This window comes from Hoplias malabaricus, chromosome 12 (assembly GCF_029633855.1).
Source record: "Hoplias malabaricus isolate fHopMal1 chromosome 12, fHopMal1.hap1, whole genome shotgun sequence".
In the NCBI taxonomy this organism is placed as follows: domain Eukaryota; kingdom Metazoa; phylum Chordata; class Actinopteri; order Characiformes; family Erythrinidae; genus Hoplias; species Hoplias malabaricus.
In genome coordinates this window covers 41,910-64,896 of record NC_089811.1, presented here as the reverse complement: position 1 = coordinate 64,896, position 22,987 = coordinate 41,910, and the positions used below count along the sequence as shown (strand labels likewise).

The 22,987-nt window shown below is 47.1% G+C and overlaps 1 protein-coding gene across 1 annotated transcript in view; it reads left to right on the top strand.

Moving 5' to 3' along the window:
- The first annotated feature begins 215 nt into the window (after positions 1-215).
- Positions 216-22,987, top strand: part of LOC136710925 (involucrin-like) — a 37,734-nt gene continuing 14,962 nt past the window's right edge. The window contains exons 1-3 of the mRNA XM_066686835.1: positions 216-731; positions 1,010-1,073; positions 1,188-1,305. Coding sequence (XP_066542932.1) covers positions 216-731; positions 1,010-1,073; positions 1,188-1,305 — 698 coding nt within the window. The remainder of the gene's footprint in view (positions 732-1,009; positions 1,074-1,187; positions 1,306-22,987) is intronic.

Genomic DNA, 22,987 nt, shown 5'->3' with positions numbered 1-22,987 from the left:
TGATGTATGGGTAAGAGCTGGAAGCTGACTCCTTTGTTAAAGACAAACAGCGTCCACACATCACTGAGGACAACATCTGGATCCAGCACTCATTAAAAAGATGGAGCACCCAGATGTGGCAGCAGTGTCGTCTCGTAACAAACATAAACACAGAGGACATGACTAAACATGAGGGACTCATTCTGTTCATACCTACAACCTGTCTGCAATGTGCAATGGAACATAGCAACCACCCTAACAACTGCCTGAAATACCAGAACAACCACCCTAACAACTGCCTGAAATACCAGAGCAACTCCCCTAATAACCCCCTGAAATACCAGAGCAACTCCCCTAACAACCCCCTGAAATACCAGAGCAACTCCCCTAACAACCCCCTGAAATACCAGAGCAACTCCCCTAACAACCACCTAAAATACCAGAGCAACTCCCCTAACAACCACCTGAAATACCAGAGCAACTCCCCTAACAACCATCTGAAATACCAGAGCAACTCCCCTAACAACCCCCTGAAATACCAGAGCAACTCCCCTAACAACCACCTGAAATACCAGAGCAACTCCCCTAACAACCACCTGAAATACCAGAGCAACTCCCCTAACAACCACCTGAAATACCAGAGCAACTCCCCTAACAACCACCTGAAATACCAGAGCAACTCCCCTAACAACCACCTGAAATACCAGAGCAACTCCCCTAACAACCCCCTGAAATACCAAAGCAACGCCCTAGTAAACACCTGGAACATTTTGGCCACCACCTTAAATACTGTAGCTACCACCATAGCAACAACTTTTAATGTATTAGCATCCACTGAAACAACATACCACAACAACCCCCCCCCCACACACACACACACAGAATTACCATGGCCCATAAAACATTATTTAATTCATAATATGCCTTCCAACCTATAAACATCACCCCACTGCTCCACAACCAAGTGCCTGAGGGGCTTGAGACCCTTTGTGCTCATGTTCATGTCTTTCCTCACCAATGATTTTATCAGGAACCCCAGTACACCTGTTCCATCATGCAATTACCTAATCAGCCAATCGTGGAGCAGCAGGGACGTGCACAAAATAACACGGATACAGTCAGCAGCTTTGGGCCATGTTCACATCAACCATCATAAAATGAGTGGGGGAACATGAGACCTCTGTGATTGTGAGTGATTGTGATCTCAGTGAAGTCCAGTGAGAAACAGTTCTGCGGAGGGAAACGCCTCAGAGATGAGAGAGCTCAGTGGAAAGTAGCCTCCACTCAGTTCAGTTGTGGTGAGCAGGAGAGCATCTCAGAAACAGAGTACTGCTGCTGACCACGGGCTTCCCTCCCTGACCACAACTCATCATCTTCTAACAGCTACTTCCAGCTGGTGATGCACCATGTCACCAAGTAAGCGTGGTCTCAAACAGGCTTCATGAGTTCTGGGTTCCTCAGTGGCCTACACAGTCATGATGGTGGTCTAACCTGAATCCAGTAGAACAGCTTTGGGATGTGGTTGAATGGGACATTTACAGGATCAGCACATGTGGAAAATCATTGCTGCATGGTCCCTACTGTACTGGACTCTACTGGTCTCAATTGGTCTCTACTGGTCTCTGCTGAGCTCTACCACAACAACGGCGGTGGTAACGTTAAGCGGTGTTTACTCATGGTGTATTGGCGTGTTGTTGTTGTTGGGGACTGAACACAGCTCCGTCATCAGTTCAGACAGATCAGTAGAGTTTGTTCCTTCCTTGTTGCAGCGTCCAGCTCTCGCTGGATTCTTTCGTCGGCCACCGATCCAAGGAGCGTTTGAACCTCTTCAAAAGACCACGGCGTCATTTTACGAGCTGCCGTCGTGAGTCGGATAAAAACAAACGTGATCTCTGCTGCAGCTGGAGATTTTACAGATGGAGAGTTGGTGCTGGTCGTCTGCGTTGCGTGGCGTAGAGTGACGACTCTCTCTGGACGATCAGCGCTCTGCAAGGTTTACACGCCACGGTTTAGTCCCTACTCGACTCGCTCTGAACCACGAGAGAACAGCCACTAAACAAGAACCCGCTTCCAGAACCAGGACCTGATTCACCTGCTGGAGGAGTGGAAAAACGCATGGAGATTTGGGTAGAGCAGGAACCCTGCACCCACTGCTGTTGTGTACCTCACCTCCAGACTGAGAGAACCTGATTTCTGCTGCTCTGTGCTACTTGTTGGTTGGCTACATGCGGTTATCGACACTACGTGTGCTGCTCTGTCTGTCGTGTTCTTGATATTATGTTTGTCTGTTGTTGTCCTTTGTTCTGTGTGCTGTAGAAAATGACATATTTAAGAACAACAAAAAAACAAACAAAGAAACAAAACAAAACAAAACAAAGAAAACAAAAAACAGGAAAATATGATCTCATCGTCCAGAACAAAAGGACTGAAAAATGCGAGAGGAAATATTTAATGATAAAATACTGTATGTTTCTCTCATAGCTGAGGATGACTGTGAGCTTCTGAGATTTAACATCAGGGAGCTTCAGCTCATTGTGCTAACAGCATGCAGATGATCAATACTTCTCCATCCCTCTCTCTCTTTCTTTCTCTCCTAAAGACAGAGAGTGGAAATGAGAGCGGTCTCTCGTCTGGGACTTCCCTGAGCTCTGAGGAGTCTGGAGAGTCAGGAGTTTCAAACTTAGCAGCGCTTTCATGTCACAAAACAGCAGGAAAGCAAAGAGAGAGAAAAGTTGGTGGTTTTGGAAGTGTCAGAGCAGCCACCCACCATTAATTAAAGTGAAGGAGCTTTTCTGAGGTGGGCCACACTTCATCTTTACCCCGATCTTCAGTTGAGTAACATCAGCCTTGGTGACGCAGTGTTTGGAAAGAAGTCTCAACTCGAACCCAGCATCGAGATCAAAGGCCGGAGACACCGCCTCGACTCGGAAAAGCAGCAAACTTTCCTCGGCTCACGAGCCGAGAGCGGAGATAAAACGGCCGGCACAGCGACGCTAATGAGCTCTTTATTCCTCAGAGTCCTCTCTGCTCCTCGGAAACAGCACACGGCTCCGGTCAGACTCCATCTCCATCAAAAACCACTACAAAACACAGGCTAACCGCAGAGTCTCGCACTTCACTGAAACTTCACTGCAACTGCAGCCACGTCTCGGAAAGGCAGATCAATCACGGAAATAATGTTACGAGATTAATTCATTATATATCAGAGATAGGTGTATCATTTCACTGGAGAGGATTGTAGTTATAAGTCGTATGTCATAACCATGGTAACCAGTGGTCTTAAATATGATGCTTATTTGTGTAGAATATTGTAACCTGGACATATGTGTAGCATAACTGGGTTTCATGTGGAGTCTGTCCATTTAAATTAGTCTGAAAATGAATGCAGTTTGACCACAGACAATGGTAATGGGTGTTGAGTATCCATGGCAACAAGTACAGTATAATTATATGGGTATCAAAGCGTATGATAAATATTGTTCATGGTTATAATACACCTATGACCATGTGTAACCATGACTATGAGCGTAGCGTATCCATGGTATCGAGTGTCACATAACGCTGTATTGTAACCATAGTTACTAGTTAAGTGTATCTACAATTAGAGTGCTATGTAATCCTGAGTTGTATCTAGTGTGTGTATAGCGTATCCATGGTAATGATTGTCATCATATAAAGCAGATTATTAGTATATTGCAATCATGACAATTTGTGTAGCATATCCATGTTAACTACTGTCCTTAATTAACCATGATCATAAGTATATGGTAACCATGGAAATGGAAGTAGCATATCCATGGTAACCAGCGTCCTGCCACAATAGGTAGTGGTGTAGTTTATCAAAACCATGATTGTGTGTACATCATATAACACTCTGTTGTTACCATGGTAATGAGTGTAGCATATCCATGGTAACCAGCATCCTGCAACCATGGATTGTTGACTGAAGTCTATTTTTGCCATGATTTTGTGCTAAGTGTATCTATGGCGACAACTGCCCTCATGTTGCCCTGGCCATAAGTATATGGTAACCATGGTAATGAGTACAATGTAACAAATAGGAAAGATGAATTGTAACCATAGTAACTGTGGTACAGGTAATATGGCAGTGGGTTATTGTGCATTGTGATGGATAAAATCAGTGTGTGTGTGTGTGTGTCCTCCAGGTAGAGCCCGTTCTGTTCAGTTTGCCCTCCAGATGCAGAATCTGTTCATTCCACAACAACACGGCCGTCCCCCTCCCCCCTCCCCCCTCATTTTCTCGGCGGGTGATGGATGCTCCTCTTCAGTCAAACGGGATGGAGAGCCGTGATTAAAAACGACATCCAATATGGGAACGCCACAATTCATTGTGCTGGTGGCCTGGGCCAGTGATTCTGCTTTAATGAAGACACATTTTCCAGGGGAAGCGTGCGAGAGCTGTCAGCTCGCTGCAGACTGACGAGTGCTATTTGGCGGGAGGAGTAATCAGCAGATTATCAGCTGTGTGTTACTGCGGGGGAAAGACTGTCAGATCTCAGCAGCGCTCCCCTCTATTGCTCTCCTCCAGGACAATGAGCATTTACACTGACGCCAATCAGCCTTCAGAGCTCGCTCCAACCCGGCCGCCGTCACAGCGGGAGAACCTCCTGATTTCTCATCCGGCGACACTCCGTTTGAAGGCTACCTGCACGCAGACATCTTAACACTTCCAAACCGTCGCCGTCAGCACAAAGCCCTGGTGTTTTCCTTTTGTATTCGGGCATAATTTGATGATCTCTGCTCTTTTTTATGATGAGACAGTTCCACAGAAAGCAGGCCAAGAGACAGACATGGGAAAGATCACTTTTAAAAACCCCCCACTGAAAGATCAGAAGGTTTTGTCATCCAGCATTACTTCTGAACGGAAGAGAATTAATCAGCAGTGTGTTCCTGAAAGAACTCACAAACACATCGTCTCCACAGAGGAACACAGTCCTGTTGAAACGTCTGTGACCTGCTTTGCTCCAAACCCCACGAGCCCCACAGCAGTGTTCTCCCCCTGTGTAATCAGCCCCTGTTCAGAACGCCCGCTTTCAGCACCTGTTCCTTTAAATGATAATGAGCCGCTCGCTGTTCACCCCGACCCCGAGCGCACAGCAGTGAGGAGCGAGGAGCAGAAGCTCTGGTTTTTAGCCGTTTTCACTCTGTTCTCTTTCTTCTCCGTTTTTACTCAGTGCTCTTATTTCTCCGCGCTCGTTGTGTCTGTTTTGCTGAGTTTAACCTCGTCTTTGAGCTCTCACATAAACACGGGTCCAGCGCTGTGATTGGACAGACTCAGACGAGGGGGCGGGGCCATTCTAAAGTCTCTGCACTTGACGTCAGAAGCGGAGCAGAATCTGAGCGACTCGTTTTATCCTGTGTTTCTGACTCAGGCAGCGCACAGAACACTGACTGGGGTCTTGTTTCACAGTGTGTGGGTTGGTGGGCTCCACACTTTAATGGGAACATGGGAATTCTTCATCTTATGTCCCCTCTGTAACACAATTTAAAACAGATATTAAACTGTGTTTGTCAAATAATTAACTTTTAGAACACGTGGCTCATTTAATTAATGGTCATTGTGGTTATCATTGGCTGAATATATTATTATTATTATTATTATTATTATTATTATTATTATTATTATTATTCAGTGTCCACATCCCTGAGCTTTACTCAGTGAATCAGAGCGAGTGTGTGGCACTTTCTTTTCTCGGAGAAAAGCCTGTGAAGTCTCCGTATCTGTGACTTTCCCCTCACCAGGAGAAAGAGCAGCGGCCTTCACTCAGTCCTAATCTCTGGACATTTTTAAAAATGCATTATGAATAAGCCCCGTTGGGCGCGGGTCTTTTTGAAGTCAGCGGTTCTGTTTATCTGCTGAAAGGAAGCGACAGAGAAGGAGAACTCGCCCTTGTTTACTCAGGCCACTGTTGTGTGACACAAACATATGCTCCGTATCACAGCTGACCACATGTCCACGGCTTTAATAGCATCACACGCGCTCGCACACGCACACGCACACATCCACGGCCTTAATAACATCACACACACACACACACACACACACATATACCCAGCGGATCACTGATATTTTTATATCAAACACACACACAAAATATTTTCAGTAATTTACGTGTTCTGATTATTTTTAAGTGGAAACTAGGAGCTTTTTTTCATTAATAGGAAAATATATCAAAAGGACATTATATAGAAATCTCATTCAGTTTATACTCACATTAATCTGTGAATCTGGAGCCCTCCAACCCACACACTGTGAAACAAGACCCCCAAGTCAGTGTTCTGTGCGTTGACCATAACCCCACTCATTACTAACTCTGCTAAATTACACTAATGAATAACAGTGTATGTTACTTATCTCAACTAAATGACCTACAAAGGCTTAATTAACGCTATTCTCTGAGTAATTCCGACCCTCGTTAAGTAGTAACTCGTTAGCATTCAAGAAAACTCGGCGGTCCCCAGCATCGTCCACTTTGTCCATCTCCGGCTGCTTTAACTTTAGCTTTGAATATTTTCAATACAATCTGTATCCAGAGGTCAACGAGTGTGATTTATGAGCTGAGTGTGTCTTGCTGAGGGGGAGTGCAGTGTGTGTGTGTGAGAGTGTATACTCTGTGTGTGTCTTGTGTGTGTAATGTGTGCGTGTTTAGGTCAAAGAGAGACACAGTGTGAAGTTTTTCATAGTGACACCATCAACGACAACATGCAGAGATTCACCACAGAGCCACACACACACACACACACACACACACACACAGAGACACACACAGAGTTCTTGTCTGACATTGAACACACAGTTCGTACCTGTTGAGAAGCACAAAGTAATAATGAACCCTAATCTTAGCCTCTGTTATCAGCACATCAAGAGTTAATCCCTGCTGATGCTATAATTTCCCAGAGCCACCGAGAAACACGGGCACCATACAGCGCTGAAATTCTGGCTCTTCCTTTTTCCATTCCACCTTAAATAGTTCAGCAGATACGTCCTGGCACCATAACTTTAATTCAAGAATTGCAGTGCCTTCTTGCACTTTTATTCTAACTGTCCATTCAACCTTAAACAACACACTCCTCCGAGCGTGTTGAGTCTGATGAACAGATGTTAGTGTTTTCCTCCGAGCGTGTTGAGTCTGATGAACAGAGGTTAGTGTTCTCCTCCGAGCGTGTTGAGTCTGATGAACAGAGGTTAGCGTTCTCCTCCGAGCGTGTTGAGTCTGATGAACAGAGGTTAGCGTTCTCCTCTGAGCGTGTTGAGTCTGATGAACAGAGGTTAGCGTTCTCCTCTGAGCGTGTTGAGTCTGATGAACAGAGGTTAGCGTTCTCCTCTGAGCGTGTTGAGTCTGATGAACAGAGGTTATTGTTCTCCTCTGAGCGTGTTGAGTCTGATGAACAGAGGTTAGCGTTCTCCTCTGAGCGTGTTGAGTCTGATGAACAGAGGTTAGCGTTCTCCTCTGAGCGTGTTGAGTCTGATGAACAGAGGTTAGCGTTCTCCTCTGAGTGTGTTGAGTCTGATGAACAGAGGTTAGCATTCTCCTCTGAGCGTGTTGAGTCTGATGAACAGAGATTAGTGTTCTCCTCTGAGCGTGTTGAGTCTGATGAACAGAGGTTAGTGTTCTCCTCCGAGTGTGTTGAGTCTGATGAACAGAGGTTAGTGTTCTCCTCTGAGCGTGTTGAGTCTGATGAACAAAGGTTAGCGTTCTCCTCCGAGCGTGTTGAGTCTGATGAACAGAGGTTAGTGTTCTCCTCTGAGCGTGTTGAGTCTGATGAACAGAGGTTAGTGTTCTCCTCTGAGCGTGTTGAGTCTGATGAACAGAGGTTAGCGTTCTCCTCCGAGCGTGTTGAGTCTGATGAACAAAGGTTAGCGTTCTCCTCCGAGCGTGTTGAGTCTGATGAACAGAGGTTAGTGTTCTCCTCTGAGCGTGTTGAGTCTGATGAACAGAGGTTAGTGTTCTCCTCTGAGCGTGTTGAGTCTGATGAACAGAGGTTAGCATTCTCCTCCGAGCGTGTTGAGTCTGATGAACAGAGGTTAGTGTTCTCCTCTGAGCGTGTTGAGTCTGATGAACAGAGGTTAGTGTTCTCCTCTGAGCGTGTTGAGTCTGATGAACAGAGGTTAGTGTTCTCCTCTGAGCGTGTTGAGTCTGATGAACAGAGGTTAGCATTCTCCTCCGAGCGTGTTGAGTCTGATGAACAGAGGTTAGTGTTCTCCTCTGAGCGTGTTGAGTCTGATGAACAGAGGTTAGTGTTCTCCTCTGAGCGTGTTGAGTCTGATGAACAGAGGTTAGTGTTCTCCTCTGAACGTGTTGAGTCTGATGAACAGAGTGTTGACATGTGATGATTTGCGGAAACTAAGTTATTGTGCGAAGTTAATCATCACTGAACAATGAGTAGAAAATAAATAAATATAAATATCATCAATAAATGCAATTAATCCACAACAGAGTTCACAAAGTCTTTAAGGGGAAAAAAACACCTCTTTTAGTTTCCTCTAAAATAAAAGTTCTTGCAAACAAAAATGTGTTGAAAGACGTCTCCGGGCACACTCATGCATATTCATGATTTAATTAGGCGGAAAATTTCCAGACATATGGAGGAATATTTGTGACTTCCTGATACTTATGCACAATTATTCAAATTCCTCACGCCTCCACCTCCTCGCCACAATCAGGAGCTGAAACCCTTCCCTTCACATGATGTGACCCAACAGCAGGAGGACGCTCACATGAGAATTCATTATTATTTTTTATATCTTTCGCCTGCTTCGCTGAGTCTCTATGAAAAACAATAGCCCAGAAAAGGTCACGTTATTCTGCTGGACTTCATCTCAGAAAAAAATAGAAATTAAAAGTTAGAGGGCAGTTGGGATGTGTTTGGATTAATGTTTACATCTTTGCATCAACACTGTGAGGCTCTGTGTTACTTTTCCAAAATAAAGCTTTCTTTTCTTCTCCGTCCTTGGGTTTAATTTTGTGTTCCACCTCAAACTGTTCAGCAGATTTATTTTGGAAGCTCTATCTAAACTTCTGTTCCTCTTTAAAAGGCCCAGCAGGTACCTTCTGGTGAGTCCATACTAATTTTCCATTCCACCTTAAATAGTGAAGCCTTTTGATGCTTTTAATTTAATGTTCTATACCAGGGGTGATTAATTAAAACTAATTAACTTAATTATTAAGGTCCAGCCACAGAAAATGTCCCCAAACCAAGGTCCAGAACAAAATGTATAACAGTGCCCTGTGCATTAAAACAGCCTTGTAGTTATAGCATCATTAACAACCGAACATAAAATCACTTTCAATTCCATTTCAATATATTTCAACAAGATTTATTAATAAATATAAATGACAAATACTCCTATTACTCCTACAATAAAATGTCCTATTTTCATTTCAAGTAAAATTTACAAAATATTTTGAAAAAAAGGCATAATGTCCCTAATGACTACTGTAGTTACAGTTGACTTTATAGCTTTTCCATAAGCAGTGATCTGATTGGCTGCTATAGCTGAAGGGCGGGACTTTATTTGTAAAAACAATCCTTCCCTTAGTTTTTACTGGCCTCATCATAATGCACAAATCTGATTGGCTGAGGAGCCTCACATGTGATATGCAGAAACACATGTGATTGGTCTGTGAGTTTCCTGGAGCGCTAAACCTGCACCGTAACGACTAGAAGAGTCACACCACTTCAAACACACACTCTGTTCAACATTAAACAGCTCTTAATGGTTTATCAGTTTATCATCTTAATGGTTTATCCGGTCCAGGTCCGGATCGGACAGAGTCTGTTCCTGACCCCTGGTCTATACTATCTTTAAATGTGGAGCAGGATTTTTCTGGTGGTTTTAATATAATTTTCCATTCCACCTTAAATGTTTTAAGGTGGAGTGGTGTGTGTGAGTAAGAAGTGACTGTATCTTTTAAGGTGGAGCGGTGTGTGTGAGTAAGAAGTGACTGTATCTTTTAAGGTGGAGCGGTGTGTGTGAGTAAGAAGTGACTGTATCTTTTAAGGTGGAGCGGTGTGTGTGAGTAAGAAGTGACTGTATCTTTTAAGGTGGAGCGGTGTGTGTGAGTAAGAAGTGACTGTATCTTTTAAGGTGGAGCGGTGTGTGTGAGTAAGAAGTGACTGTATCTTTTAAGGTGGAGCGGTGTGTGTGAGTAAGAAGGGACTGTATCTTTTAAGGTGGAGCGGTGTGTGTGAGTAAGAAGTGACTGTATCTTTTAAGGTGGAGCGGTGTGTGTGAGTAAGAAGTGACTGTATCTTTTAAGGTGGAGCGGTGTGTGTGAGTAAGAAGTGACTGTATCTTTTAAGGTGGAGCGGTGTGTGTGAGTAAGAAGTGACTGTATCTTTTAAGGTGGAGCGGTGTGTGTGAGTAAGAAGTGACTGTATCTTTTAAGGTGGAGCGGTGTGTGTGAGTAAGAAGTGACTGTATCTTTTAAGGTGGAGTGGTGTGTGTGAGTAAGAAGTGACTGTATCTTTTAAGGTGGAGCGGTGTGTGTGAGTAAGAAGTGACTGTATCTTTTAAGGTGGAGCGGTGTGTGTGAGTAAGAAGTGACTGTATCTTTTAAGGTGGAGCGGTGTGTGTGAGTAAGAAGTGACTGTATCTTTTAAGGTGGAGCGGTGTGTGTGAGTAAGAAGTGACTGTATCTTTTAAGGTGGAGTGGTGTGTGTGAGTAAGAAGTGACTGTATCTTTTAAGGTGGAGCGGTGTGTGTGAGTAAGAAGTGACTGTATCTTTTAAGGTGGAGCGGTGTGTGTGAGTAAGAAGTGACTGTATCTTTTAAGGTGGAGCGGTGTGTGTGAGTAAGAAGTGACTGTATCTTTTAAGGTGGAGCGGTGTGTGTGAGTAAGAAGTGACTGTATCTTTTAAGGTGGAGCGGTGTGTGTGAGTAAGAAGTGACTGTATCTTTTAAGGTGGAGCGGTGTGTGTGAGTAAGAAGGGACTGTATCTTTTAAGGTGGAGCGGTGTGTGTGAGTAAGAAGTGACTGTATCTTTTAAGGTGGAGCGGTGTGTGTGAGTAAGAAGTGACTGTATCTTTTAAGGTGGAGCGGTGTGTGTGAGTAAGAAGTGACTGTATCTTTTAAGGTGGAGCGGTGTGTGTGAGTAAGAAGTGACTGTATCTTTTAAGGTGGAGCGGTGTGTGTGAGTAAGAAGTGACTGTATCTTTTAAGGTGGAGCGGTGTGTGTGAGTAAGAAGAGAGTGTATTATGCTATTGTCTGATTTTGAATGTTTTGGGTCTAAAAACATCCAGAAAAAGGTTTTTTTCTTTTATTACATTCATGAACATTGCTTTTAATTTCCCCCTCCCCTGGACAATAATAATCTTGGAGATATGAGGTTTTATGTTAAGGATGGCTGTGTGTATGTGTGTGTGGGTCTGAAATGACAGTATGTAAATGGATCATTAATATTCATTTGTGTGTGTGTGTGTGTGTGTGTGTGTGTGTGTGTATGTGTGTGCCCCAACTGTCATGGCAGATTTTGAGGAAATCTGCATGGATGCTAATGCTAATGCTAATGCTCATGTGTAGCTGTCCACACACTACATTCAAATTCCATCAGCTCCTGGTTCTCCGCTGCGGCTGCAGTCGAGGGGCATTAACACACACTTCACTTCAGGGGCTTTAAAGGTGCAGCGTGTTTATTCTGGGGTTTATTTGTTTGTTCTGTTTACTGTTGCAGTTTGAGGTTTTCAAGAGTCATCCGCTTTCAGCTGGAGTGTGTCGTTTTCCTTTTTCATTCATCAGTTCATCTTCTGTGGATTCAGCACTTCATCCTGAGCAGGTAACTCACCCAGTCACTCACACACTCACTCACTCACCCAGTCACTCACACACTCACCCAGTAACTCACTCACACACTCACCCAGTCACTCACACACTCACTCACCCAGTCACTCACTGTGTGTGTGTGTGTGTGTGTGTGTGTGTGTGTGTGTGAGTGAGAACACACCAACTCCTCACAGACAGTCACCCGGAGGAAACCCACGCAGACACAGAGAGAACACACCACACTCCTCACAGACAGTCACCCGGAGGAAACCCACGCAGACACAGAGAGAACACACCAACTCCTCACAGACAGTCACCCGGAGGAAACCCACGCAGAAACAGGGAGAACACACCACACTCCTCACAGACAGTCACCCGGAGGAAACCCAAGCAGACACAGAGAGAACACACCACACTCCTCATAGACAGTCACCCGGAGGAAACCCACGCAGACACAGAGAGAACACACCACACTCCTCACAGACAGTCACCCGGAGGAAACCCACGCAGACACAGGGAGAACACACCACACTCCTCACAGACAGTCACCCGGAGGAAACCCACGCAGACACAGGGAGAACACACCACACTCCTCACAGACAGTCACCCGGAGGAAACCCACGCAGACACAGAGAGAACACACCACACTCCTCACAGACAGTGATCTGAGGAGAGGATCCACACAGGACCCAGAGATCTTTCTGTTAGTTGACGATATAAAACAGTGTTTTTCAGAGTTAAATTAAATGAGGGAGTGGAATGTAACTGTAATAATCTGCTGTTTGGCTGAGGACAGAGTCTCAGAGATTAAACTAAACTAAAGTCTGTGTTGTCCCTCGAGGCTGGAGTCGTACACTTCTCCAAACACGTCCCATCTGCTGCTGATAAACTCTGATTAACACACAGCAGAACTGCAGCCGCTCTCTACAGGACACTGTCGGAAATCTGCAGTTTACACTCGCTTTAAAACTCCTTCAGTTTAATAACACCGTTACCGTCAGAGCGACACATACACATACACACACACACAGACACACACAGACATACATACAGACACTCGCATCAGCAACACCAGGAGGAGGAGGGGGACAGGAGGATGGGAGGAAAGGAGGAGAGAAGAGAGGGGAGGGAGAGGAGAGGAGAGGAGAGGGAGAGGGCCAGTAGGAGGAGAGGAGAGGGAGAGGGACAGTAGGAGGAGAGGAGAGGAGAGGAGAGGGAGAGGGACAGTAGGAGGAGAGGAGAGGAGAGGAGAGGGACAGTAGGAGGAGAGGAGAGGAGAGACGAGGGACAGTAGGAGGAGAGGAGAGGAGAGGAGAGGAGAGGGACAGTAGGAGGAGAGGAGAGGAGAGGAGAGGGAGAGGGAGAGGGACAGTAGGAGGAGAAGAGAGGAGAGGAGAGGAGAGGAGAGGAGAAGGAGAGAGACAGTAGGAGGAGAGGAGAGGAGAGGAGAGGGAGAGGGACAGTAGGAGGAGAAGAGAGGAGAGGAGAGGAGAGGATTGGAGAGGAGAGGAGAGGAGAGGAGAGGGAGCGGGAGAGGGACAGTAGGAGGAGAGGAGAGGAGAGGAGAGGAGAGGGAGAGGGACAGTAGGAGGAGAGGAGAGGAGAGGAGAGGATAGGGAGAGGGACAGTAGGAGGAGAAGAGAGGAGAGGAGAGGAGAGGAGAAGGAGAGAGACAGTAGGAGGAGAGGAGAGGAGAGGGAGAGGGACAGTAGGAGGAGAGGAGAGGAGAGGAGAGGAGAGGAGAGGGAGAGGGACAGTAGGAGGAGAGGAGAGGAGAGGAGAGGGAGAGGGACAGTAGGAGGAGAGGAGAGGAGAGGAGAGGAGAGGGAGAGGGACAGTAGGAGGAGAAGAGAGGAGAGGAGAGGAGAGGAGAAGGAGAGAGACAGTAGGAGGAGAGGAGAGGAGAGGGAGAGGGACAGTAGGAGGAGAGGAGAGGAGAGGAGAGGAGAGGAGAGGGAGAGGGACAGTAGGAGGAGAGGAGAGGAGAGGGAGAGGGACAGTAGGAGGAGAGGAGAGGAGAGGGAGAGGGACAGTAGGAGGAGAGGAGAGGAGAGGAGAGGAGAGGGAGAGGGACAGTAGGAGGAGAGGAGAGGAGAGGAGAGGGAGAGGGACAGTAGGAGGAGAGGAGAGGAGAGGAGAGGAGAAGGAGAGAGACAGTAGGAGGAGAGGAGAGGAGAGGGAGAGGGACAGTAGGAGGAGAGGAGAGGAGAGGAGAGGAGAGGAGAGGGAGAGGGACAGTAGGAGGAGAGGAGAGGAGAGGGAGAGGGACAGTAGGAGGAGAGGAGAGGAGAGGGAGAGGGACAGTAGGAGGAGAAGAGAGGAGAGGAGAGGAGAGGAGAAGGAGAGAGACAGTAGGAGGAGAGGAGAGGAGAGGGAGAGGGACAGTAGGAGGAGAGGAGAGGAGAGGAGAGGAGAGGAGAGGGAGAGGGACAGTAGGAGGAGAGGAGAGGAGAGGGAGAGGGACAGTAGGAGGAGAGGAGAGGAGAGGGAGAGGGACAGTAGGAGGAGAGGAGAGGAGAGGAGAGGAGAGGGAGAGGGACAGTAGGAGGAGAGGAGAGGAGAGGAGAGGGAGAGGGACAGTAGGAGGAGAGGAGAGGAGAGGAGAGGAGAGGGAGAGGGACAGTAGGAGGAGAAGAGAGGAGAGGAGAGGAGAGGAGAAGGAGAGAGACAGTAGGAGGAGAGGAGAGGAGAGGAGAGGGACAGTAGGAGGAGAGGAGAGGAGAGGAGAGGGAGAGGGACAGTAGGAGGAGAGGAGGACAGGAGGAGAGGAGAGGAGAGGAGAGGACAGTTGTCTCACTCTGTACTAAGACCAGTGAAATATGTGGTTTTCTCTTCTTGAATGAATAGATATTTGCAAATGTTACTTCTGTCAAATTGATCTGACACACACACACACACACACACACACTAACACTAACATACACAGACACGCAAACACACTCACACACTTACACACACACAGACAATCTTCAGAAATCCTCTCCATCAAATCAGTTCATATCAAAAATGCGTCTCTGTCTGGCGTCCAGAAACATTTCAGTCTCCGTCAGAGGACAGACGCTGCACTGAACATTATTTAAAATGTGTTTCTCCATGAAGGACATGCACTGGACACCACTGTCCCCTGTCCCTGCAGAGCAAGGTCATCAGGGCGAGGTCAGCAGGGTGGGGTCGGCAGTGCAATGTCGGCTGGGTGGGGTCATAAGGGAGCGGTCATAAGGGCGGGGTAAGCAGGGCTCGGTTCCTGGGTGGGTCCTCTCCTCGGGTCACTGGCTGTGTGGAGTGTGGTGTGTTCTCTTTGTGTCCATGTGGGTTTCCTCCGGGTGACTGAGTGAAACTCTTTACAGGTGTGAGTGTGTGACTGAGAGTGTAAAGTCACTGTGTAAAGAGCTGTAAATATGTGAGTGCCTTGCACCCAGTGAATCTGGGTAAGCTCTGGGTACAAAAGATGAATGAATGAATGAATGAATGAATGAATATAACAGTTTGAATAGAAGTGAAGGTGTTGCTGACCTGTCCTTCACCTGCAGAACACGACTGTTCCACGTCTGAAAGTCACTTCAGAAGAAGTTAAGGAGGATATTTCCTGACTCTCCTGGAGTTTATCAGGAATGTTTGTGTTTTGTTTTTGGGAAAACGAAGGCGTAAACGGATGCGGGAGAAGTAATCTCGCTCTCTCCGGGGCGGCTCCGCTGATGTAATCTAAAGCTGTAATTGTGAAAAGTTTGGTGTGTAATTATGAGTGGTCCCTCGCTGTTACGAGATTACAGCCGCAAATAATTTACATCGTCTCATTGCGAACTGTTAGAGCGGCCGCAGCCTGCAATTTGGAAACAAACAAAAATGAAAAAGGAACAATGACAAATAAAACGTGCTGAACGACAGAGTGACAGACAGAAAGAGTCTCGTAACGTTGGAGAGCGTGGGGAGCGAGGAACACCTAACGGACAGGTTGTTGCGAAGTGACAGCGAAGCTGAGAGAGGCGTGTGCTGAAGGAAGAATACATGATTGTGACGTTGTACCGTGGTGTTTAGGCAGCTTCAGTAAAAGCCCAGCCTCTACACATCTGTATTAACACTCAGACACTTTACAGTTTATCTGCTCTCCTTTAGAGTCACACTCAGTGGTTCTCCTCTCTGAGGGAGGTTCTCCTTTTGGTTCATGTCTTTGGTTCTTCTTTGTTTTCTAGAGCAAGTTCTCCTCATGGGTTTTGATTCCATTGCAGTAAATGGCTGTAGCTGGTGTGTGTCAGTATTTCGGTGATGTAACTGTATGTAGGTATAATGGCTGTAGCTGGTGTGCGTCAGTATTTTGGCGCTGTAACTGTATGTAGGAGTAAACGGCTGTAGCTGGTGTGAGTCAGTATTTCTGTGCTGTAACGGTATGTAGGAGTAAACGGCTGTAGCTGGTGTGAGTCAGTATTTCTGTGCTGTAACTGTATGTAGGAGTAAACGGCTGTAGCTGTTGTGAGTCAGTATTTCGGTGCTGTAACTGTATGTAGGAGTAAACGGCTATAGCTGGTGTGTGTCAGTATTTCAGTGCTGTAACTGTATGTAGGAGTAAACGGCTGTAGCTGGTGTGCGTCAGTATTTTGGCGCTGTAACTGTATGTAGGAGTAAACGGCTGTAGCTGGTGTGAGTCAGTATTTCTGGGCTGTAACTGTATGTAGGAGTAAACGGCTGTAGCTGGTGTGAGTCAGTATTTCGGTGCTGTAACTGTATGTAGGAGTAAACGGCTGTAGCTGGTGTGTGTCAGTATTTCAGTGCTGTAACTGTATGTAGGAGTAAACGGCTGTAGCTGGTGTGAGTCAGTATTTCAGTGCTGTAACTGTATGTAGGAGTAAATGGCTGTAGCTGGTGTGAGTCAGTATTTGAGTGCTGTAACTGTATGTAGGAGTAAATGGCTGTAGCTGGTGTGAGTCAGTATTTCGGTGCTGTAACTGTATGTAGGAGTATGTACTGTGTACTCTGACTGAGAGATTGACAGTGATGAATCCATTATGATGAAGTTAATCATGACATTCTTCTGTCTAGAATGAAACTCTATGTTTTGAAACAGAAATACTGAGACTTTAGGATCAAACACCAGCAAATACAACCTCTCACATTAATCAAGGTTAAGTAAATGGAGCGTCTGGATTAATGGAGATTAACGTTGTAATCATTTGACACTGCTAATATATACAAAATCACATATCTATTATAAACCCCTCAGTGAGGACTGTTTGAGAGGTTCTCACCTCGATTGCGATGATAATAATGCATCGTTGACTGCAGCAGGTGCAGGAAGTGCTTCAACATCACACACTGCAATCAGCTCCTCTCTCAGCCCACGTCCCACCATCACATCTGCATACGCCGCTCCCTGACGGAGTCTAATCAACAGAGTCCCCACAGCAGCCACAGAGACCCTTCTCAACATTCACAACAACTTCCAGACACTCACACTTCCACACGACAGCACAATTACAGCTGAAAGCAAACAATGTGTATGTGTCTATGAGATGTCTACGATGTTCAGGAGATACAGTCTAACTCATTTAATATGTTTATTTACTCAGTCGTGAGGAGTTTATCTATTTACTACACCATGAGGAAACTGATTACACCCTTATATAGGTGCAATAAAAAAATAAAGGTGCTACAAAGGGTTCCTTCAGCAATGCCCTAGAAGAACCATGCTGGTTTAAGAGATGTGTGCGTTTAAATAACGTTTAAGGGTTCTTTAGCCATTTCAACTTATTCTCAAAAGTGGTCCTTCTATGCTACTGTCCAAAGAATCTATTGTAGCACATTTGTTTTTAAAAAGGGACGTCAGCGATTGTGGGGAACTGCAGTTCTCTCTGGATAGTTTACATTCACAAGCTCATCATCTTTTAAGGTGGAGCGGTGTGTGTGAGTAAGAAGCTACTGTGTCTTTTAAGGTGGAGCGGTGTGTGTGAGTAAGAAGCGACTGTATCTTTTAAGGTGGAGCGGTGTGTGTGAGTAAGAAGCGACTGTATCTTTTAAGGTGGAGCGGTGTGTGTGAGTAAGAAGTGACTGTATCTTTTAAGGTGGAGCGGTGTGTGTGAGTAAGAAGTGACTGTATCTTTTAAGGTGGAGCGGTGTGTGTGAGTAAGAAGCGACTGTATCTTTTAAGGTGGAGCGGTGTGTGTGAGTAAGAAGCGACTGTATCTTGTTGGTGTCTGAAGTGTAAATTGTCTGTAAGTGTTTATTCACTGTTTGAATTCCCACAGAAACTCATGTGTAACTCGAGCTGTTTAGTTTTGTAGCACTTTCCCTCTGTGTTTACTTTCATGCCGTTAGCACTCTCCTGAATTTAGACTCAGTTCCACTTTAAGTAATGTAACTGTAACAGCAAAAATAAGTCAGTGGTACCCCCTATGGAGCAGGAATAGAGCAACATCCTCAGTCTCTCTACTTTTTTTTTTTATTCTTTTGGAGTCTTTTTTCTCAGATTTACACATTCACGCTGAGAATGATACACCAACATCATCCCTCTTCTGTGGAGGTCCTGAAGATTGACGAACGGTGGAACTGGGCTAACAAAGTATACAGAGCAACAGGTGGATTATAGTGTAGAGCTATGAGAAGGTGGCTTTAATATTGTGGCTGGTTAGTGTATATTATGGGCTTGTTTTTCCAGAGGTGGTGGGGTGGGGCGTGATGATGGGGTGGTATGGGGGTTGGGGGTGTTGGGGGGGGTGTTGATGGTGTGGTATGGGGGTTGGGGGTATTGGGTGGGGGGGTGTTGATGGCGTTGTATGGGGGTTGGGGGTGTGTTGGGCGCTGTACGGTGGAGCTGCTGCACGTGTGTTAACCTGATGAGGGGAAAGCGCCCAGAGCCAAGCACCTCCATCTGTGAACTCAGGTGAATCCCTGAGAGCGAGGGGAAATGAGGGGGAGAGGGTGTGTGAGTGTGAGTGTGTGTGTGTGTGTGTTTTAGTCCTGCAGGCATGTGTGTGTGTGTGTGTGTGTGTGTGTGTGTGTGCGTGCCAGCTGGGTTTTCATGGTCAGTGAGTGGCGAGATTTTCATCCCAGAATGCATCAGTGCCATGGGGCTACACACACACACACACGCTGCACTGAACACACATTTCCATAATGTAGCCTGGCTGTGGAGGACACCCACACATTCTCCTGTTTTCCTATCTTAGTGGGGACCTCCCAGGCCCTGTGTGACTGTTTCTTTCGTAATGAAGCTGCTCTGAATCGTCCTCGGCCCTGATTCCCGTCCGGAGCGCGCTGAGCTGCTGGAGCTGACGGATTAGACGGAGATCTGGTCTGTTTTAGTACATGACGGTTCACAGTGGTGGATTATCTGTCCTGCATCAGACTCAAGACAAAGAGTCTAAAGGTTTATAAATCTGTGAGTTAATGATGAAAGGTTGTAAACAGCTTAAACGCCATGAATAATCACATAATAATCAGACAGTAAACATCTGGTGACTTTGGTTCTTCTAACTGTGGAAGTGTCAGAAAACGTCACGGTGAAGAAAACGTCACATCATTTCATATGTTAAAGGCTGCACAGTGAAGACCCCCATGACCCCAGAACGGTGCAGTAGGGTGTACCCCAGGCCCCTGGAGCTGTAGAGCCACTGTAGGGTGAGATGATGCCCCTCTATCTCTCCTGTGTGAGACAAGTGTGGACCGTGGTATCAGAAGAGCAGTCAGACCATCGCCTACAGACGCTGTAAACACACGAGCAGAAACAGCACCACGACCGGCACTTTCTCTGTATCACACAGCGCCCAGAATGACAACACCACAGCTCTGTTTGTGTTCATCCAGAGCTCTTTTACTGCAGAGATATGGGAGACTCACCCAAGCGTCCACTTTTTCTTTTCAGAAAACCATTGCGTGGAAGAGATTCCGGGACGATGTGTAACTGCGTGAGGGATAAAATAAATGGATTCCCATTTTGACTGCGTATCACTGGCATTAAAACAGAGCCCACAGAGGCAGCTACAGAGCGCAGCGTATTTCTTACTCTCCAGTTTTTATAAATAAACACAGTTCCTCGGGTTAATGCCTTTCATAATCAAACCTTTCCCTCAGTTCTTTAAAAGGCGAGAAGATCCTTTGGAAAAAAAGCTATTTGAGCATTGTCTCCCTATGCATTTGTTCTCCCAGTGTTCTCCCCCTGTGTAAACAGCCCTGTTCAGAACGCCCACTTTCAGCACCTGTTCCTTTAAATGATAATGAGCCGCTCGCTGTTCACCCCGACCCCGAGCGCACAGCAGTGAGGAGCGAGGAGCAGAAGCTCTGGTTTTTAGCCGTTTTCACTCTGTTCTCTTTCTTCTCCGTTTTTACTCAGTGCTCATATTCCTCGTAAACACGGGTCCAGCGCTGTGATTGGACAGACTCAGATGAGGGGTCTGCATTTAATTAATCTGTGGGAGTGAACACACACACACTCACACACTCCTACCCTGCGTGCCAGGCAGCCATCCCAGCACAAAGGGAGCAGCCTTGTTCAAGGGCACCTCAGCCATGGGTGTTGAGGGAGGAGACAGTTCTGTTTTGTCACTCCTCTGATCCCAAGCCCAATTCTCTAACCCTTAGACTCCACCCACTCTCCCACTTTCTCCTGGAAAGGCTGTGGTGGTGTTTCTCCACCACAAGTCCCCAAACAGACATAAATACACACTCCCACACACACCTGGAGTCTCCCGGACAGGCAGCACATCAGGATGCGCCGAACAATGCTCTCTAATTCCCTCCGAAGCTCATCTGTCTCAAGTGTTTGGTTTCCTTTCCGTTGCCTTGGAGCAAACAATTACGGCACCTATTGAAGTGCGTTACAGTGGCGTAATGTGCCCGACGCAATTACGGATTCCAATAAGCAGCGCGTTTAGGTGGAGGAGCGGAGGAGGTGTGGAGGAGGACGCTGTGGAACGGATAATTATTCCGGTCGGAGCGCTGGGTTTAACGGCCGTAATGAAAACCCAGGGCCGAGTCCCGGGCCGGTTCAGGGGCTGGGTGTCTGTGTTATTTTTGGGGGGTGTATGTGATGATGGGCTTTTTTTTTATGGTGCAGATGGTGAATCATTTTTCATTCTCCAGGCCACACTCACACTCTCCACGCCTCGGGGTCAACACGCTCTCCTTCAGCCAAGCGACTGTCTGGAACATTTTATCTCCACGGAGGAGAAATTAACATTAACGCAGCTACGGCTCTGAATTTAACAACTCTGAACATACAGCAGAGACCGGGGGGCACATACTTAAAGAAACAGCTCGGAAAAACACCAACCAGACACAGGTTTTACAGCCTCCGCAGCGCGACGCAGACAGGTAATAGATGCATAAAGTCCACCAATGATATTTCTCTCAGAGCTAGACTCCACTGATCTCCCCATTCCCTGAATATTTAAACGGATACTGAGTTCCACAGAGCAGTGGACGATGGAGGTGGATGGAACCAGACGTCCTCCTCTAAAAGCCCCTCACTGAAAGTGAGGACAGTAGACGGTGTGGGACAGTGGACAGTGGAGGTGGATGGAACCAGACGTCCTCCTCTAAGAGCCCCTCACAGAAAGTAAGGACAGTGGACGGTGGAGGTGGATGGAACCAGACGTCCTCCTCTAAAAGCCCCTCACAGAAAGTGAGGACAGTAGACGGTGGGGGACAGTGGACAGTGGAGGTGAATGGAACCAGACGTCCTCCTCTAAAAGCCCCTCACAGAAAGTGAGGACAGTAGACGGTGGGGGACAGTGGACAGTGGAGGTGAATGGAACCAGACGTCCTCCTCTAAAAGCCCCTCACAGAAAGTGAGGACAGTGGACGGTGGAGGTGGATGGAACCAGACGTCCTCCTCTAAAAGCCCCTCACAGAAAGTGAGGACAGTGGACGGTGGGGGACAGTGGACAGTGGAGGTGAATGGAACCAGACGTCCTCCTCTAAAAGCCCCTCACAGAAAGTGAGGACAGTGGACGGTGGGGGACAGTGGACAGTGGAGGTGAATGGAACCAGACGTCCTCCTCTAAAAGTCCCTCACAGAAAGTGAGGACAGTAGACGGTGGGGGACAGTGGACAGTGGTGGTGAATGGAAGCAGACGTCCTCCTCTAAAAGTCCCTCACAGAAAGTGAGGACAGTAGATGGTGGGGGACAGTGGACGGTGGACGTGGATGGAACCAGACGTCCTCCTCTAAAAGCCCCTCACAGAAAGTGAGGACAGTAGACGGTGGGGGACAGTGGACAGTGGAGGTGAATGGAACCAGACGTCCTCCTCTAAAAGCCCCTCACAGAAAGTGAGGACAGTAGACGGTGGGGGACAGTGGACAGTGGAGGTGAATGGAACCAGACGTCCTCCTCTAAAAGCCCCTCACAGAAAGTGAGGACAGTGGACGGTGGAGGTGGATGGAACCAGACGTCCTCCTCTAAAAGCCCCTCACAGAAAGTGAGGACAGTGGACGGTGGGGGACAGTGGACAGTGGAGGTGAATGGAACCAGACGTCCTCCTCTAAAAGCCCCTCACAGAAAGTGAGGACAGTGGACGGTGGGGGACAGTGGACAGTGGAGGTGAATGGAACCAGACGTCCTCCTCTAAAAGTCCCTCACAGAAAGTGAGGACAGTAGACGGTGGGGGACAGTGGACAGTGGTGGTGAATGGAAGCAGACGTCCTCCTCTAAAAGTCCCTCACAGAAGTGAGGACAGTAGAAGGTGGGGGACAGTGGACAGTGGTGGTAAATGGAACCAGACGTCCTCCTCTAAAAGCCTCTCACAGAAAGTGAGGACAGTAGACGGTGGGGGACAGTGGACAGTGGTGGTGAATGGAAGCAGACGTCCTCCTCTAAAAGTCCCTCACAGAAGTGAGGACAGTAGAAGGTGGGGGACAGTGGACAGTGGTGGTAAATGGAACCAGACGTCCTCCTCTAAAAGCCTCTCACAGAAAGTGAGGACAGTAGACGGTGGGGGACAGTGGACAGTGGTGGTGAATGGAACCAGACGTCCTCCTCTAAAAGCCCCTCACAGAAAGTGAGGACAGTGGACGGTGGAGGTGGATGGAACCAGACGTCCTCCTCTAAAAGCCCCTCACAGAAAGTGAGGACAGTGGACGGTGGAGGTGGATGGAACCAGACGTCCTCCTCTAAAAGCCCCTCACAGAAAGTGAGGACAGTAGACGTTGGGGGACAGTGGACGGTGGAGGTGGATGTAACCAGACGTCCTCCTCTAAAAGACCCTCACAGAAAGTGAGGACAGTAGACGTTGGG